A 20,187-nucleotide genomic window follows, 5' to 3' on the forward strand; every position below is an offset into this window, starting at 1 on the left:
GCCATCCCATCTGGTTTGAGCTTAGTGGGACTATCATTTGTTTTTCAACAGGACAATGACCCAACACACCTCTAGGCTGTGTAAGGGCTATTTGTCCAAGAAGGAGAGTGATGGAGTGCTGCATCAGATGACCTGGCCTTCACAATCCACTGACCTCAACCCAATTTAGATGGTTTGGGATGAGTCGGACCACAGAGTGAAGGAAAAGCAGCCAACAAGTGCTCAGCGAATGTGGGAACTCCTTCAAGATTGTTGGAAAAGCATTCCAGCTGAAGCTGGTTGAGAGAATGCTAAGAGTTTGCAAAGTTGTCAAGGCAAAGGGTGGCTATTTTGAAGAATCTCAAATACATTTTGATTTTACATTTTTTGGTTACATGATTTCATACGTAATTTCATAGTTTGTCTTCACTATTCTACATGTAGAAAATAGTAAAGATAAAGAAACCCTTGAATGAGTAGGTGTTCTAAAACTTTTGACCGGTACTGCATATTAACTCCCAGTCATTTATTGTTTAACCAATAAATGACTGGGAGTTTATACATATGGAGTGTACTACTCTCTTTGTTTCTTTAGACCTGTCTAAATAAATCATGGATTTACTGTGATGGTGTAGGCTATGTATTCAATTATTAGACTTTTTATAATGTAGATGTTCCCAAGGTTCGCATCAGTGGATTGTAGGCTATGCGTGGAAGCCGGCGGCGCTTAACGTAAGTTAATTAACGGTCAATTACCGTGAGACCAGCAGTTATTTGTATGACAATCACCGGCTGACAATTTTGTGACCGCCACAGCCCCAAGCAGAGCATCCAAATGAATAAGCAGTGAAATTACCAATCTTTAGTTTTAGACCCATTTAATTCCAATTATGGCCCTTTAAAGATGGAATCTGCAGTAGCGGGGAACAGTGCCACCATTATTGTTTTTATTGCGGAGCTGGCAGCATGGTAAAAAATGTTTGCAGTACATATTGTGCTCTATTGCCCGTGCAATGGGAAAATATGTTTTCGTTGACTGCAGTAACTTTGTTGTAATATCGCAAACGAACGTGGCAGTTTCACTACTAAGGATTCAAGCTTTAAATGAGGCCTGTGATTGAATCATGAAGGTATCTCTGGTGATTATTTATTCACAAATGGCTGCTGGGTGTCTTTGGTTGAGTGTGATATTCATCCTTTCTTTTCTCTCTTTAGGCCAACCTGCTCTCGTCGCACCGCAGCCTGGTCCACAGGGTGGAGACCATCGCCCTGGGAGACAAACCCTGTGACCGAGGCGAAAATGTCACACTCTTTCTCTTCAACGACTGTCTCGAGGTAACGCCCACATCAATTAAATAATACCAAAAGTGCAAACCCGCCCATCTGGCACGCCAGACGAGCTCTATGAAATACTGAAAATATTTGAAAGGGGAAAAACCTACCATTTGAACTGTGGTCTTGCCCACATGCCATCTTATTGTGACATGGCTTTAGATTGTACAACTTTACAATACACCCCAAATGCTCTCCAAGTTAACACCATCGCTCATTTTCACTATCTTGCCATACCAGCTACTCCCCTTGCCGTCCTCTCACCCTCCCCCTCATTATGAAATCTTTGGAATTTTAAATGCTTAAATGGAGATTGTTGGAGAAAAAAATAAGTGAATTATTTATCGATGTGCGATATATCGTTGCTGACAGTTTCTTATCGCTCTCCTAATTAGTGAAGTGTTACATTAGTATGGGGGTGAGCAATCAAACCCAGAATGGGTGAGGCGTCCTGATTCAGGAGAGTCAGAGAAGACTGGTAATGAGGATGGGGAGAGCAGGGGCTGCACTCTTGAATTATTCATTGATTAACTCCTCTGTATTCAGATCTCCACTCCCCTCTGCCCGATAGATATCACCCTGCCTTCATGGGACAGATGCAAACCTCCGCCCCGGCCCCCACACCGGCCATTTAAACGCATGCTAATGACTGGAACCTTTTGCCTTTTATAAGAGGCCCTATTGATTTGTCACTGCATAACCTCTATCACCCCTCCCCCTGAGGGGACACATACTTCAGATATGAAGTATGTAGTAAAGATAAGTCTTTTATTTGTCAAAGATTATATTATAAAAATCACCAAAATAAAAGCTAGACAGGGACATTTTAAATTCTAAAAACAATGAATTTAGTAGTTGATTTTATGTTTGAGTAAAAAACAAATCATGGAAACATTTTAACGAACAGCGTGCAATTAGCTTTAAATGTATCTTGACTTCATGGAGAAATGTGTAGAATTGCAAGAAATTGCCTTAACATTTAAAAAATCTCTACATCGCCAAGATGGGGGACTCTAAAAGTTTCTCAAATTCAGACTGGCCGACTGCACCCATTGCCACACCCACCACCTAAGCCCCTTTTTGATTCAGAATTTTTGTCTGTATTTGCAGATTGCCAGGAAGAGACATAAGGTGATCAGCACATTCAGGAGTCCTCTGGGCCAGATGCGGCCTGCAGCCCAACTCAAACACATCACCCTCATGCCTCTGTCCCAGATCAGGAGGGTCTTGGACCTGCAGGATACAGAGGGTGAGTGAGCCCCAGCTCCTGGCATGTTCGGAACTACGTAACAGACAGTGCTTAACCCCCTTGATACAATGTCCGCGCCCCCGTGGAAGTCTAATTAGCATAATAATAATACAAAACCTAAAAAATCTGTCAGTTTAAGCTATAGGTGTTTTTTTTGGATCTGCGGTGAAAGGTGACAGAGCTAGAGCGGTGTTTGTCAGACTGAGATCTAAAATCGATCTTCTCACAAAATCGTCTGTAGTGTCCAGACGGGTTTGGCCTTCAAACTATTGTGACCCCTTTATGGAAAGATGAGTCTCTCACGAACACGATGGTGTTCTCCGTTTTGAAGTCGGTACAGCCGATCTGACAACTTCTGTCTGTAGCATCCGAACAGCTCGGGCTACACACTAATAAAACCCCCAAACTATTGTGACCCCTCTATGGAAAGATGAGACATACGTACACGTTGGTTGTTTTGCTCTTGGACGCCCACAGTTCTCACAAGACTCATCTGAAGGTCCCCCAGTATCAGTTGAAAAAATTAATGGAAGTACTGTATACAGTGCATTCTTAAAGTATTCAGACTCCTTGACTTTTTCCACATTACGTTACAGCCTTATTATAAAATGTATCCTCTTTTTTTCTCCAATCTACACCATAATGACAAAGCAAAAACAGGTTTTTAGAAATGTGCTAATTTATTACAAATACAAAACTGAATTATCACATTTACGTACGTTTTCAGACCCTTTACTCAGTACTTTGTTGAAGCACCTTTTTGGCAGCGATTTCAGCCTGGAGTCTTCTTGGGTATGATGCTACAAGCTTGGCACACCTGTATTTGGGGAGTTTCTCCCGTTCTTCTCTGCAGATCATCTCAAGCTCTGTCAGGTTGAATGGGGAGTGTCGCTGCACAGCAATTTTCAGGTCTCCAGAGATGTTCAAGTCCGGGCTCTGGCTGTGTGTTTAGAATCGTCCTGTTGGAAGGTGAACCTTTTCCCCAGTCTGAGGTCCTGAGTGCTCTGGACCACATGGTGTGATTTTTGCTCTGACATGCACTGTCAACTGTGGGACCTTTTTATATAGACTGGTGTGTGCCTTTCCAAATAATGTCAAATCAATTGAATTTAACACAGGTGGACTCCAATCAAGTGTTAGAAACATCTCAAGGATGATCAATGGAAACAGGATGCACCTGAGCTCAATTTTGAGTCTCTTAACAAAGGGTCTGATACTTATGTAAATAAGGTATTTCAGTCTTGTATTTCTTAATACATTTTCAAAAATGTTTTTGTCATTATGGGATATTGTGTGTATATTGATTGGGGGGGTATTTAATACATTTTAGAATAAGGCTGTAATGTAACAAAAGGTGGGGAAGGGGTCTGAATACTTTCCGAATGCACTGTATATGGAGACTTAAGTGCCAGAAATAAGGGGTTAAATACATGTCAAAACCATTGCAAATGTTCCCTGATCTTTCTTATCTCTCAGATAATAGGACAGACACTTCAGAACAAACTTCCTTTAGACCTTTTTTGGGGGGGGATGTTATCTGTTTCATGTAGTGAATCTGTTATTCAATGTGTTTGTATGGGCTTATACTGTAGCAGTAAGGCCCCCCCCCCCCTTCCAAATATGATATATATATATCACACACACACAATTTCTAACAGACTGTTAAACAGCCACCACTAACATTTAGCGGCCGCTGCCAACATACTGACTCAACTCCAGCCACTTTAAAAATGGGAATTGATGGAAATTATGTAAAAATGTACCACTAGCCACTTTAAACAATGCCACTTAATATAATGTTTACATACCCTACATTACCCATCTCATATGTATATACTGTACTCTATATCATCTACTGCATCTTGCCATCTTTATGTAATACATGTACCACTAGCCACTTTAAACTATGCCACTTTATGTTTACATACCCTACAGTACTCATCTCATATGTATATACCGTACTCTATACCATCTACTGCATCTTGCCATGCCGTTCTGTACCACCACTCATTCATATATCTTTATGTACATATTCTTTATCCCTTTACACTTGTGTGTGTGTGTATAAGGTAGTAGTTGTGGAATTGTTAGGTTAGACTACTTGTTGGTTATTACTGCATTGTCGGAACTAGAAGCACAAGCATTTCGCTACACTCGCATTAACATCTGCTAACCATGTGTATGTGACTAATAAAATTTGATTTGATTTGAGATGCCTCACAAGTCCTCAACTGGCAGCTTCATTAAATTGGACCCGCAAAACACCAGTCTCAACGTCAACAGTGAAGAGGCGACTCCAGGATGCTGGCCTTCTAGGCAGAGTTCCTCTTTCCAGTGTCTGTTCTTTTGCCCATCTTAATATTTTATTTTTATTTGCCAGTCTGAGATGGCTTTTTCTTTGCAACTCTGCCTAGGAAGGCCAGCATCCCCGAGTCGCCTCTTCACTGTTGACGTTGATACTGGTGTTTTGCGGGTACTATTTAATGAAGCTGCCAGTTGAGGACTTGTGAGGCGTCTGTTTCTCAAACTAGACACTAATGTACTTGTCCTCTTGCTCAGTTATGCACTGGGGCCTCCCACTCCTCTCTCTATTCTGGTTAGAACCAGTTTGCGCTGTTCTGTGAAGGGAGTAGTACACAGCATTGCACAAACATCTTCAGTTTCATGGCAATTTCTCGCATGGAATAGCCTTCATTTCTCAGAACAAGAATAGACTGACGAGTTTCAGAAGAAAGTTCTTTGTTTCTGGCCATTTTGAGCCTTTAATCGAACCCACAAATGCTCATGCTCCAGATACTCAACTAGTCTAAAGAAGGCCAGTTTTATTGCTTCTTTAATCAGAACAACAGTTTACAGCTGTGCTAACATAATTGCAAAAGGGTTTTCTCATGATCAATTAGCCTTTTAAAATTATAAACTTGGATTAGCTAACACGACGTGCCGTTGGAACACAGGAGTGATGGTTGCTGATAATGGGCCTCTGTACACCTATGTAGATATTCCATAAAAAATCTGCCGTTTCCAGCTACAATAGTCATTTACAACATTAACAATATCTACACTGTATTTCTGATCAATTTGACATTTTAATGGACAAAGAATGAGCTTTTCTTTAAAAAAACAAGGGCATTTCTAAGTGACCCCACACTTTTGAACGTGTGTGTGGATGGATATATGTATGGATATCTCTCTCAATTCTAAATGAAGTAGCTAAGTGATCCTTAGTATGAACTTTTCCATATAGCTATAGCTTAGTAGAACCCCCCCCCCCCCGGCTTAGACATGGCTTAGACTCTTGTGGGTGAACGTTATTATTAAGCAACAGCACCGTGCTGGTTTGTGTGATTGTTTCGGGTGAATATGGTATTCTCTGAGCATGTTTATTGCTAATTCTGTCCTCGTCTCCCCCTGTATCCTTTTGGTCATGTGAAATCTCGTTCATAAGCATACTGGATAGCCTAATGTTGGGAGTCAACAGTAAGTGTCTGATATGACAGCCCAGATATAATCAAGTAAACATCTCTCCTCTCTCCCACTAGCAGTGACTCGGCTCATATTTGGCCTTGTAATAGAGCTGCTAGGTTTAATTTCACTGTCAGTATGCACTGTATTAGCTATAAGCAGTGTATGTTGATTAGGACTATGACAGTCATAGAGCTTTTGTTAATATTGGTCAGCCAAATAACTGGTCACGGTTATAACTGTTCGAGTAGCAAAATGCAATTTTCTTTCAAGAAGCACATTTTCTCATCTCTGAATGTGCTGCCATAGAAATTAATCAATAGAATTGGCATCCCCGTTCAAGTCAATGATGTCGTAATGGGTGGACTGGCGGCCATTGCGAGTGTAAGAAAAGCATAGGAGGTGTACCTATCAATATGTGCTGTGATTTGAGTCAAATCAACTGGCATTCCATTGCGTGAGCCAAATTGCTAACATAATTTGTATGAACATTCTACATTACCATGGAAATTATTGCATCACAATACTAGGCAGCCTTTGTGAGTGTACCAATGAGTTTACCAGTCAAATTGCAAGTGCTAGAGGTTCCAATTCTATTTCTGTGCTGCTGCAGGGAGGGGGGTGTTGCCTAGGCATCCGAAGACTAGTTTGCTACAACACTGCTTGTTTCAGCAAGGACCAACAAAGTTTCATCACGTTAAGAGTCCACGTTACCGCAGAAATGGACTCGACCGCACGAATGCCCGGCCGTCTCGTCTTAAGTCACCTTTTCGTTACACACAAAATATGACGGTTATTCCATAACCGTTGTTTATACAGTAATTGTGCCAGCCCTAGTGTTGATGCATACAGAGATGCTCCTCTACGTGTCTTAAAGAGAAATGGAAGAAATGTTTGGGCAGCTAGACTATTTTTTACATCGAGTCGACCAAACCAGAAAGCTCAAATCTTTCTCCCTACCCCCCCCCCTTTCTCAGATTGCCATAATGCCTTTGCCCTGGTGGTGCGCCCACCCACGGAGCAGGAGAATCTTCTCTTCAGCTTCCAACTGACCACTGAGGACACAATGAAGTCAACCTGGCTGAAGATGCTCTGTCGCCAGGTGGCCAATACCATCTGCAAGGCTGACGCGGTGAGAGATGCGAGAGACAGTGGTCCACTGAGCCTCTATAGGCCAGACGGGGCAGGGTGGGAGGGCTCCTGAGATCACATGCTGCCTGTCTGCTCGTCCTCTCACTAACACAGCCAGACTGGCCGGAGGGACCAAGGCATCCCTCACTGGTCTGGTGTCCTCATGTAGAACAGTGTCTGGACTCTGGAGGTTGAAGAGGACACAAATGCTATTATTTAATTATTTAGGCAACTTTTATTACACTTTCAAATTATGTTGCGCAAGAGTCCTTTTTGGTCATTTTAATTCTATTAGATTGTCCTCTGTGGTTAAACTGGAAGATGGATTAATGTAATTAGAAGTGGAATTGTATTTGAACTTTAACACTTCAGACATAGATGGGTTGGTTTCTCTCCTCCACAGGTCTTTTCACTGATGTAGTATTAGGGATTGATTGAGGAAGCTAGCTAGTAATTGGCTGCTACAGACAGACGTATGTTTCCCATCATAATTAAAAACAGGCGTAATAAGCTTCGGCGGTGTGCCCGGGCTATTCCAGCTTTGAGTGAGGTGTCCACTAGGTGGTGATGTAAACCTCTACTACCACCTGGACTCGCTATCTTAATTGATTCACTGGCTCTCCCCGCACCCTGAATACCAATGAGCTCCAGCTGCTTGCAAAAACGGACAAATGCTTCTCACTCTTTGCATTTTGACAGCGTTGCAGAATGGGCTGGATATTTATATTTGTTTCTATTTTAAACAGCAAGATCTAATTCAGTGCACTGAGCCTGACTCTGTCCAAGTGAGCACAAAGGATATGGACAGCACGCTGAGTAAAGCCTCTAGAGTCATCAAAAAGACTTCAAAGAAGGTAAAATGGGCTCCGAATTAGCCCGTCTCACTCTTGTATTCCACACAGGCCTATGCTGGATATTAGACATGTTCACAGCTGCATGTTAGAAAGAGCTATTTTGAGTCAGGTTTTGAGTGTTTGTGTGACTATTTTTACACCCCAGGTAACGAGAGCCTTTTCCTTCACCAAAACACCCAAACGGGTGATCCAGAGAGCCTTCATGGCCAACAGCACCCCAGATGACAAGAGCCCTGGCCCTAGCTCTGAGAACATGAGCCGTGTGGGCAGCAGTGCCACCCTATCTGTAAGTTCATCCATCCATCCCCACCCATCTACTTCCAAGTCCAGGCCTTGAACAAGGCTTGTCTAACCAAGTCAAGAGGCTAAAGGGGCATATTACAAGTCAAAAGGAGGCTAACGGCTATGGCAGAGGAAACATACGTAATTTACCATTTTGACATGGGCTGTCTAATTGCACCATGTACTTTGTTTCCCTCTGAAGATCCATTTGCAGTGCTCTCCAAAGCATGATGGTAAATGGGTTACACATTAGGAGTTTATGTCTAATGGTGAAATTGCTGTTCCTCCAGTGCAAGCCATTTTTTTATTTTGACAATGGCTGCAGTTTTCACATGCCTGTTTTGAACTTTTAGACATTTATTTTCTGTTCTTCTAACTGCGTCAGTGATGTCAGTCTTAATTTAAAAAAATCTTTGATTACCCTTTTTCTGAGCAAGGTTACCTTCTTGATATTTATCTTTCCTTTTACTAAAACGGTAAAGATTAATCATATAACACTAAATATTTGAAGAAAGTTACTGCTCTCCAACTTGGCTATTAAAAAGGGATTTAAAGTGCACCTTGGTGCAGTGGTGGGATAAGTAGTCTGTCCTGTGACTTCTCTCCCCCAATACTCTGATTTGTGACTGTGTAGATGGCTCGCTCTACCTCCACATTCAACCTCAGTGGTTCCATCAAGAACTCTGCTGCTGCCGTGGTGCAGCGCTCGAACTCCCTGGACAACGCCCCCTGTCCCCGCCTCCGCGTTCCCATCTGTATTCACACCCCCGATCCCATCCCTAGTCTACCCTGCCCCGAGGAGACCCCACCTAGACCCCAACCCACCCACACCAGGCCTCCTTACTCTACCAGCCCCCCTTCCTTGAGGATCCCGTCCAAAGGGTGGATTCCCCCTGGGGCTTGCAGGTACCTGCAGGTCCCCTACTCTGACCCCCGCAAGGCAGGCTGCCTGAGCCCCCGCAAAGAGACCCACCTATAGGCGGCTGACTGACCTCAGACTGATGTGAGCATCACTACGCTAGCTTTAACTCACTGGGATAGGTGCTTGGGTGGTGGCTGTCTCACTGACTAACTCCTAATTCCTGGACTGTGCTGGCACCAGGGCTCAAAATAAATACAAATATTGGTTGCACTGGTGCTCTTAACTTAGGTGCTACACAGGATTTTTGCATTGTAGATTAAGAAAACATCCATAATATATCTGCAGTAATAGTGGAATGATAGTGTTTCACAGTATTACTTACCGGCCAGTGTTGTGATTGGCTGTGATATTCGACTATTGATTTCTGCCGCTGGAGCAGCATCTGTTGTCAAAATGTGAAAGGTGTTCTGACTTTGGAGTCACCAGCTTCAAACGGCTGTAAAAAACAATATTTTATTGAAAATATATTTCACAGTGATTTAGGATGGTACAATGATTCCCTACACTATTCAGTGCTTGTTTTCTCACAAACTGAAATTGAGTTTAGTGTAGAATTTTAGCAACCAGGAAATGACAGAGCGATTTCCATTAGATAACGCAGCCAAAGTAGGTACAGCAATTTAGATGGTACAATGATTCCCTACACTATTCGGTGCTTGTTTTCTCACATACAGTGCATTCGGAAAGTATTCAGACCCCTTCACTTTTCCACATTTTGTTACGTTACAGCCTTATCCTAAAATGTATTCAATTGTTTTCCCTCAATCTACACACAATACTACATAATGACAAAGCAAAAAAAAAATATTTTTTTTAATGCAAATGTATTGGATTTAAAACGGAAATATCATGGTTGCATAAGTATTCAGAGACTTTACTCAGCACTTTGTTAAAGCACCTTTGGCAGCGATTATAGCCTTGAGTCTTCTTGAGTATGACACTACAAGCTTGGCACACCTGTATTGGGGGAGTTTCTCCCATTCTCTGCAGACCATCTTAAGCTCTTTCAGGCTGGATGTTTAGGGTCTCTCCAGAGATTTTCGTTCGGGTTCAAGTCTTGTCTCTGGCTTGGCCACTCAAGGACATTCAGAGACTTGTCCCAAAGCCACTCATGCATTGTCTTGGCTGTGTGCTTAGTCGTTGTCTTGTTGGAAGGTGAACCTTCGCCCCAGTCTGAGGTCCTGAGCGCTCTGGAGCAGGTTTTCATCAACGATCTCTCTGTACTTTGCTCTGTTCATCTTTTCCTGGGTCCTGACTAGTCTCTCTGTCCCTGCAGCTAAAAAACATCCCCACAGCATGATGGGATGGTACCAGCTTTCCTCCAGATGTGAAGCTTGGCATTCAGGCCAAAGAATTCAATCTTTGTTTCATCAGACCAGAGCATCTTGTTTCTTATGGTCTGAGGGTCCTTTAGGTGCCTTTTGGCAAACTCCAATCGGGCTGTCATGTGCCTTTTACTGAGGGGTGGCTTCTGTTTGGCCACTCTACCATAAAGGCCTGGTTAGTGGAGTTCTGCAGAGATGGTTGTCATTCTGGAAGGTTCTCCCATCTCCACAGAGGAACTCTGGAGCTCTGTCAGAGTGACCATCGGGTTCTTGGTCATCTCCCTGACCAATGCCCTTCTCCCACGATTGCTCAGTTTGGCCAGGTGCCCAGCTCTAGGAAAAGTCTTGGTGGTTCCAAACTTCTTCCATTTTAAGAAAGAAGGCCTCTGTGTTCTTGGACCTTCAATGCTGCAGGCATATTTTGGTACCCTTCCCCAGATCTATGCCTCAACACAGTCCTTTATCAGAGCTCTACGGGCAAAACCTCTTTTTGTTTTGACCTTATAGGGTATTGTGTGTAGCTTGATGAGGAAAAAATGAATGTAATCAAGTTTAGAATAAGGCTGTAACGTAACAAAATGTGGAAAAGGTGAAGGGGTATGAATTTTAGCAACTAGCAAATGACGGCGCGTCCGAATTTTTACAACAGATACTGCTCCGGCGGGAGAAATCAACAAGCAAATATCACAGCCGATCACAACACTGTGAGGTAAGTAATATATTATGGACATGATCTGAAAGTACAATGCAAAAAAAACAACAAAAAACACTTTTGCACCATTAAAAAAATACTAATAAATAGGTGCACCAAAATGAGAGCCTACATTGGGCCTAGTCTGAGTACCAGTCTCTTTAGCTTATTTTAGTCAATTCGCAAAACGACATTTAAGAAAAGTACCACATACCTAAATATTTATTTTCAACATTGCATTCTCACAACTTCTGTTGTAGGGCTTCCCTCATGCCCCTTTTCATGATGGTGCTAGCAGCCATGTGAGTGGGTGTTAGTTGGCTACCGACTGAAACCTAAAGCTAGCCAAGACTAACAGACTATACAGCTACAAGTAGTGAGTGGCATTAAACTGACTATACTAAACAAATTAAATGTTTTACCTGTGATGAAATGTTTTCCACACATACAGTAGCTAGGTGTAGCTTACACCAAGACCCTTCTCCCACGATTGCTCAGTCACCACATTTCCTACCCTCCCATTTCATGGGACCATTGGGAACCGTAGGTCGGGATTGAACAACACATCAGTTATTCCTCATGTTTTGTTATACAAACAAACTGTTGCTTAGCACCAGTATATCAATGTGTTCTGTGGAGAGGAAAAGAGGTGATAGAGTATCAATATTTGCATAATCGTTTTGATTTGAGGATAGCTGTGAGGGTATCGAATCAGGGAGAACAGAAGATTTTATCCTGATCTCAATAATAGATGGCAGTAAATTGTAGATGGCAGAAAGGCCAGTCTCTTTGGCACATGACATGGAGTACAGGGAGTAAATTGTTAGCTAAAGAGACTGGTACCTAAGCTACATTGGACCTATATGCGTCTCGCTTACTTTTGAAGCACACCCCTTGAAGACATCACCTTTCCTTTCCTTCTGTGCCACCAAATGTTTGCATATACTGGTGAAGTTACCAGGTTGTTAGTAGGGCTGCACGATATGGGCAAAAACAATTGTTGCAATTTTTCAACCAAATATAGGGATTTGACATGCGATATAGATCAAAACACTTGGGTGAATTGTTGGAATCATAGAAATATAATTATTATTTGAATTCTATGGGTAGTGTTTGGCATGACATCAAATGAAAAAGCCAGGTATGGGTTTTAACAGGGTAGGAACCAAAGTGTTGGTCAGTGTTTCCCAGGGGACTATAATCACATTTGAATAGATATTACATTTAGACAAAGGTTTTAAAGTAGACATCTGATTCAGAACATGCCATTGTACAAACATGCTGATCTACACCAATACTGGTAGCAACCTGTATTAGAGCTAACGTTTGCTTTGCCCTAGCTAGTGCATTTTGCTAAATGGAATTTAGCTAACCAGCTAGCGATAAACATTAGAGATTAGCATTATTTTAGGCACATGCCAGCTTTCTTAGATTAACTTGTGTTTTGCAGAGCGCAAGATACACAAACTACTAGTCTAATAGAGAGAACATGTAGATCCATATTTAGAAGCAGCCTCGGCAGCAGCCTCGCTCTTGTTTTTTAAGAATATATTGAGTGCATAAATTGACAGCATGCTGAAAGAATAAACAGCTGTGGAGAAACTGCTGCCTGCTTGAGTGAGGGGGCGGGGCTTGTGTCTGGCCTGGGAACTGGAAGCAAGCAGCCGCTGGAGGGAGAGGACTGGCACTCAGAAGCTGCAGTTAAGCAAAGCCTAATAATCATAACAATTATCTAGGTTCGTTATTTTTTTGTTCAGCCGGTCTTCTTTGAGCAGTGTAGCGAAATATTGTTTGCGATTTGATTTTTTTTTACCCGCAATGGTTCTCAAATAAAACTCCAGGTTGCACATGCAGCCTTTAGAGCCCTGGGTGGGACTCACTCTCCTGCTCTCTGTGGGCTGTTACTTATCTGCTGCACACCTCACTCACTCAGTTCCGCTAACATCCGCCTGAAGCACCGGGCAGACGCTCACTCAAGCTTTTACATAAACCCCCTCAATCAGTTTTGGAATAAGGAGGGATGTATTTTTACAGCAGTCACGGCAGTGGATGATTTGGTTATGATATATGTCCTCCAAAGCAGTAAATGTTGTGGTGACTTATTTAATCATTCTCCCACTAATTTAATCCAATAAAGCCAACATCTGTGTGCCGCATGATGCTTGAGTGTTTGGATGGAGGCTCCAGACCTTTTGGCAATCCATCACTGGGCATTTGTGAAACCCTGGCACTGGCTTCATGTCTGTCCTGTACGGTCTGGTCATCGCTTTTCCACTGCTATTGATCCCAGGTCCTCAAATTAAACCATAATGTCTCCTCAAATCTCATTAACATGGCTAGGCCCTGTTGAAGTGAAATTGTGTGGTGGTGTTTATAGCAACAAGCACGCAATGAGGTGCTGGTGCATAAATTGGGTTGCTATTCAGGCTGGCCTTTCCTTTCACCTTGGTATTAGCCAGCAGCAGCCTTACTGAAGGAGTGTACATGACACGTACCTGTTTACACTCCTACCTTTAACACTCGTGTCTCCATAGGGAAGACTCTTAAGAAGAGTCAAATATGTATGCATTTTAACCAGACAGACCCTGTGCTTCCCCAGAAAACACCCTGCATTTATGCAGCACCTTTCATGTTCAAGTTGCTGCGGTAACATATAAGTACTCAAGGTTCCTTTTCAATATATCTGATTCATCCACAGTAATAAGCAGAGAGAGAACCACATCTTTACAACATGACAAAATGTTGTGAATGGTTTAAACGCTTGTTTTGCAAGTTGGGCAGAGAACAGTAATATTCTATTGGCGTTGCTCGATTAGTTCAATGCCAACATTTGGCTGGGAAGGCTGAATGTAAAAGTAATTAAATAAGACTGGTGCATATAAAACGACCTTGTATCCTTCACTAAGCACTTCCCACAAGATTGCTTCTGCGGCCCACATGACAATCCATCTTCGTGTCGAGGCTTTTAAACTGTCTTCCAGAAGTCCCAGCTTATACTTGTGATCAGAAAGCCTTCATATAGAAGAACTTAAGTAAACACTCAAGTAACTCATTGTCCTTAAACTAACACTCGAGGGGTCATTTCTGTTTTGGAACACAATCAATTTCCTAATTTAATCGATGTCCCTGTTCTGTTCCCTCCAGGCGATGCACTCTCCCTCCATGGTCAACCTGCCATCCATGTTTGAGAGGAAGTACCATACGTTCAGTCGCTCTACAACCCACCTGTTCTGATTGACTCAGAGGGGATAAACCCAGCACGCTGTTCTGCACCGTGCACCCCTCACTATAATTCAGTTAGATCACCTTTCTGCAATGGTACTGCTGATTGGCATGTTCTGTAAGTGTTTTAATTAACACAAGTTCAGGCAGATATTGTCCGACTTGGAAAATGAAGGATGTATACCCTTGTATTTAGTGTTTACTTGCAATGTTACAAGTTGACTTCGTGTGTTAGACATTTTAACATATGTAATAAACAGCCACATGTATAGAGAAGATATTCACTGACATTTTATATAGTTTTGTCGTAGAGGTATATAATTCACTGAATGATTAACCAATGAAACTATTTCTTTGTTTTATGGGAACAAGCCTGTTGGTTTCACTTACTATAGTTTCCAGCTTTTATAAAGCTCTTGAGATGTTTTTACTTTTTATACAAATGATCAGGAATAGTGGAACAAAAGCAAACAAGCTGTAAGTCTGTCTGTTTGCTGTAGTTTTTAGGTGATTCTTTTGTTGTCAAGTGGTTGTTTTTGTTCAGAAGGGACTAGGAATGATACTGCAGTACATATTTATTCTCTAATCATTTTATAAGTCTATAAAAAGTATCTTTCTCTCTTGCTATTAATGTGTAAATGTGCCTCTATCCTGTTTGTCTGTCATTATCGGTACTGTATCATCTTCCAATGTATCTGTATCCAACGCACTTACACATGTACATGATCCAACTTTAAGCTTATTTCTAGTGGTTTATTCAGTTATAGGGTGTTCACTACTTTTGTCAACAGATTAATTAAAAAATAAGCACCCCCCCCCCATCCCCATTCATCTGTATCGAATAGTGGCTATTATTATACCGTCACTTATGGTTTAGAATTGAATTATTTTAATAAAATCCCTTGTATTGAATTATGTGTTTAGGATGTTTTTGGGGGGAGGTTTACATTAGTTATAAACAAAAACGTGCATCTGGACTTCACCCATCTACCTATTCAGTTACTTTCTCATTCATTATGTCCTTGGTGTATTCTCCTCCTTTAATACTTGGGGGAAGTGAAAATCTGAACCTTGTAGGCTGTGGAGTTCTGCAAAGAAATTACCAGGAAGCAATAAATGGCTGCCTGAAATGAAGTATTGATTTGGAAACTGTTAACTGGATGCCATTTGCTTGCCTTAAGCATCCTTTGACCACTCTTTTGACGTGTTCAGAATAGCCCACTCTAAAGTGAGACAAGGCAGCAATGTTCATTGTCTCAATTTGAGCAAGAAATGTACATTACTGGACAAAGCAAGCAGTCTATGAGCGATCATGTGTAAAGCAATAAATGTGATAACTTCCTTATTTGGCACTTTTTGCTACAGCTACTGGCCTATTAAGGTTCAGGTAACTCACTTGAAAGGTGTCTTTTTAATCCCCTTTATTTTTGCCATTTCTACATTTGTATTCATGGAACTAAAGCTCAGTATAGCACACACATCCTCCCCATCCAGTCTGTTCAAAGGGCCAGACGATAAGCAGCCTCCTGGATAGTGAGCCAAAGCTAGAGCCCAGAGGCAAAGGGAGACCAGGGAATACCACAGTGAAAAGGCACCCATTAGAGGACACACTCTTTTCATATTTGCCTTTCCTCCACTTCAAAGCAGATCTGTCAGGCCAGTTAAAGGGGAACTGCATACGCTGATCTGGCCTCTTTTTGGGCTTGCTCTTCAAGAAAAGCTGGCAGCTGTGACAGAAGCCAAATGTGAGTTGGCTTGGGGGTGTGGTTTGATGTGGGTGTGTCTTGGTGGCAAGGACACACCCATCTGTCAGAACCTTGCCTGCAGCAGTTTCCTCCCACTCAATCACAATAAACCTGCAGGTTGAGTTAAATAACTACAGGCAGATGAATGGTGAGATGCCGGAGGAAGCTTTGAATAGGTCAGTAGCCTACAGAGTAATATGGAAGAATGCAATTGTTAAATTTATGTAGATATTCTAAACTAAGTGTTTTGATAACTTTAAAATGCAGTAACAGGTACATGTAGAATAAACAAATATTTACATAATACCATAGAAGCAGTGTTCTGCCAATATAAAAATGTGTACCTTTCATTGTCATTCCCAGCTGAAACAGATACTTGCATCTGCATTTTGTCTTTTCCGTAATGGGGCTACCTTGGAAAACATGTCAGAGTGATACCGGGGTTTCCCAAACTTGTTCCAGATTTGATTATCAATGGCAGTTAGGATAGGTAATATCTAAAACCCAAACAGGTAATATGTTGAAGTTCGAACAGGTCAGATAATACCTACCCAATTATGGTCTCCCAATCAAAAGACCGAGGCTGGCGTCTGGCAAAAGCATCTACAGTCCTCTTCATCTGTAGAAACAGGCAGAGTTCATCAGTGACACAAATACTGGACATTTCTGCTGTACTATATTATTAGTAATAATTTTCAGTCCCACATTGTGGATGTGTTGAGTGCCAGGTCTCTCTCCATTCAGAGACGTCAGTATCAAGTCTGTCTGTCAGTCATGACTCCTTCACATCATCTTGCAAGTCTCCAAGTGCTGGCTCCATAGATGCATCTATGAACACATACAGTCACTGTTCTATTACCAATTGCACTTAGGATAGGTGATATCTGACAAACATATATTATGTTGAAGTTTAAACAGGTCAGACTAAACCTAACTAATTCTGGTCTCCCCATCAACGACCATTGGTGAGCAGGCAAGAGGTGAGACTGGAGGTAAGGTCTTTGCCAGAATCCCATTGATGGGCATGGCAGCGTAGATCAGTTCCTGGCCCCTCATCAAAGATACTGGTCAGTCAAAAAAAAATGGGGGAAAAATTAAATAAAACACACACACACAGATTACATTACCAATGGTGGTTATGATTAGCATGGTGGAACTAACTTGATTGCTGCATTCACCTTTCTATTACACTGCAGCTATCATATGTGGTTCCACCAGGCTAGGTTATGAAGGTAAATTGGAACAAAACTCAAAACTGTTTTGACCTTTGACCAGGTCAAATGTCACCAAGCTGATTCAAGTTTCTCTATGTTCAGTTGCAAACGGGACATCTCTCGAACAACTGCAACAGGCAATCCTCATAAACAATGTACTTCATCTTATGAGCTGGCATTGACTGGGAGAGCCTGTGACAGGGTGATATAGGTTTATGAAGCCATCTGTGTCACCAGGGCAGTAATTTGGTCAAGCTAATTCTAGGTCGTCACTAGTTACCACAGCCATAAAGTCATATAGGCTGCCCATTTCTACAATTTCTTCTAATATGTGATTTTAAACCTAACCTTAAGCACACTGCTAACCTTATGCCTAACCCCAACCTTAAATTAAGACCAAAAAACAAATGTTTGTTTTCATGAATTTTTACGATAGACAATTTTGACTTGTGGCTGTGGTAACTAGTTGAAACCATAATTATATGCTTTGACTGTAGCTCCAGATTGGATTATATTCAGGCCGGTAACGCTATTGCGGAATCAGACATGAGTTAGCTACCCCCATAGCTGCATCCACTATTTAGTTTGCCCTAGACCAGGGCTCTCCAACCCTGTTCCTGGAGTGCTACCCTCCTCTAGGTTTTCAATCCAACCCCAGTTGTAACGACCGGATTCAGTTTATCAACAAGCTAATTATTAGAATCCGGTGCGCTAGATTAGGGTTGGAGTGAAGACCTACAGGACAGCCTGGTCTCATAGATTAAATCAAATCAAATCAAATCAAATTTTATTAGTCACATACACATGGTTAGCAGATGTTAATGCGAGTGTAGCGAAATGCTTGTGCTTCTAGTTCCGACAATGCAGTAATAACCAACAAGTAATCTAACCTAACAATTCCACAACTACTACCTTACACACACACACAAGTGTAAAGGGATAAAGAATATGTACATAAAGATATATGAATGAGTGGTGGTACAGAACGGCATGGCAGATGCAGTAGATGGTATAGAGTACGGTATATACATATGAGATGAGTACTGTAGGGTATGTAAACATAAAGTGGCATAGTTTAAAGTGGCTAGTGGTACATGTATTACATAAAGATGGCAAGATGCAGTAGATGATATAGAGTACAGTATATACATATGAGATGGGTAATGTAGGGTATGTAAACATTATATTAAGTGGCATTGTTTAAAGTGGCTAGTGGTACATTTTTACATAATTTCCATCAATTCCCATTTTTAAAGTGGCTGGAGTTGAGTCAGTATGTTGGCAGCGGCCGCTAAATGTTAGTGGTGGCTGTTTAACAGTCTGATGGCCTTGAGATAGAAGCTGTTTTTCAGTCTCTCGGTCCCTGCTTTGATGCACCTGTACTGACCTCGCCTTCTGGATGATAGCGGGGTGAACAGGCAGTGGCTTGGGTGGTTGTTGTCCTTGATGATCTTTATGGCCTTCCTGTGACATCGGGTGGTGTAGGTGTCCTGGAGGGCAGGTAGTTTGCCCCTGGTGATGCGTTCTGCAGACCTCACTACCCTCTGGAGAGCCTTACGGTTGTGGGCGGAGCAGTTGCCGTACCAGGCGGTGATACAGCCCGACAGGATGCTCTCGATTGTGCATCTGTAGAAGTTTGTGAGTGCTTTATGTGACAAGCCGAATTTCTTCAGCCTCCTGAGGTTGAAGAGGCGCTGCTGCGCCTTCTTCACAACGCTGTCTGTGTGGGTGGACCAATTCAGTTTGTCCGTGATGTGTACACCGAGGAACTTAAAACTTTCCACCTTCTCCACTACTGACCCGTTGATGTGGATAGGGGGGTGCTCCCTCTGCTGTTTCCTGAAGTCCACAATCATCTCCTTTGTTTTGTTGACGTTGAGTGTGAGGTTATTTTCCTGACACCACACTCCGAGGGCCCTCACCTCCTCCCTGTAGGCCGTCTCGTCGTTGTTGGTAATCAAGCCTACCACTGTAGTGTCATCCGCAAACTTGATGATTGAGTTGGAGGCGTGCATGGCCACGCAGTCGTGGGTGAACAGGGAGTACAGGAGAGGGCTCAGAACGCACCCTTGTGGGGCCCCAGTGTTGAGGATCAGCGGGGTGGAGATGTTGTTACCTACCCTCACCACCTGGGGGCGGCCCGTCAGGAAGTCCAGGACCCAGTTGCACAGGGCGGGGTCGAGACCCAGGGTCTCGAGCTTGATGACGAGTTTGGAGGGTACTATGGTGTTAAATGCTGAGCTGTAATCGATGAACAGCATTCTCACATGGGTATTCCTCTTGTCCAGATGGGTTAGGGCAGTGTGCAGTGTGGTTGCGATTGCGTCGTCTGTGGACCTATTGGGTCGGTAAGCAAATTGGAGTGGGTCTAGGGTGTCCGGTAGGGTGGAGGTGATATGGTCCTTGACTAGTCTCTCAAAGCACTTCATGATGACGGAAGTGAGTGCTACGGGGCGGTAGTCGTTTAGCTCAGTTACCTTAGCTTTCTTGGGAACAGGAACAATGGTGGCCCTCTTGAAGCATGTGGGAACAGCAGACTGGGATAAGGATTGATTGAATATGTCCGTAAACACACCAGCCAGCTGGTCTGCGCATGCTCTGAGGACGCGGCTGGGAATGCCGTCTGGGCCTGCAGCCTTGCGAGGGTTAACACGTTTAAATGTTTTACTCACCTCGGCTGCAGTGAAGGAGAGCCCGCAGGTTTTGGTAGGGGGCCGTGTCAGTGGCACTGTATTGTCCTCAAAGCGGGCAAAAAAGTTGTTTAGCCTGTCTGGGAGCA

At 42.6% G+C, this 20,187-nt stretch overlaps 1 protein-coding gene across 7 annotated transcripts in view; it reads left to right on the forward strand.

Moving 5' to 3' along the window:
- ect2 (epithelial cell transforming 2) overlaps positions 1–15,361 on the forward strand; it is a 30,072-nt gene extending 14,711 nt beyond the window's left edge. For 3 of the 7 annotated variants that reach the window (XM_071345533.1, XM_071345535.1, XM_071345538.1), the window contains 7 exons: positions 1,195–1,314; positions 2,422–2,560; positions 7,000–7,154; positions 7,900–8,007; positions 8,153–8,293; positions 8,924–9,292; positions 14,372–15,361. In XM_071345533.1, the coding sequence (XP_071201634.1) occupies positions 1,195–1,314; positions 2,422–2,560; positions 7,000–7,154; positions 7,900–8,007; positions 8,153–8,293; positions 8,924–9,268 (1,008 nt within the window). In that variant the 3' untranslated portion in view covers positions 9,269–9,292; positions 14,372–15,361. Of the gene's footprint in view, positions 1–1,194; positions 1,315–2,421; positions 2,561–6,999; positions 7,155–7,899; positions 8,008–8,152; positions 8,294–8,923; positions 9,293–11,185; positions 11,246–14,371 lie in introns of those variants that run through there. The other 4 variants (XM_071345537.1, XM_071345539.1, XM_071345534.1 and 1 more) reach the window with 3 other exon arrangements.
- Positions 15,362–20,187: the final 4,826 nt, after the last annotated feature.

This window comes from Salvelinus alpinus, chromosome 16, assembly GCF_045679555.1.
Source record: "Salvelinus alpinus chromosome 16, SLU_Salpinus.1, whole genome shotgun sequence".
In the NCBI taxonomy this organism is placed as follows: Eukaryota; Metazoa; Chordata; class Actinopteri; order Salmoniformes; family Salmonidae; genus Salvelinus; species Salvelinus alpinus.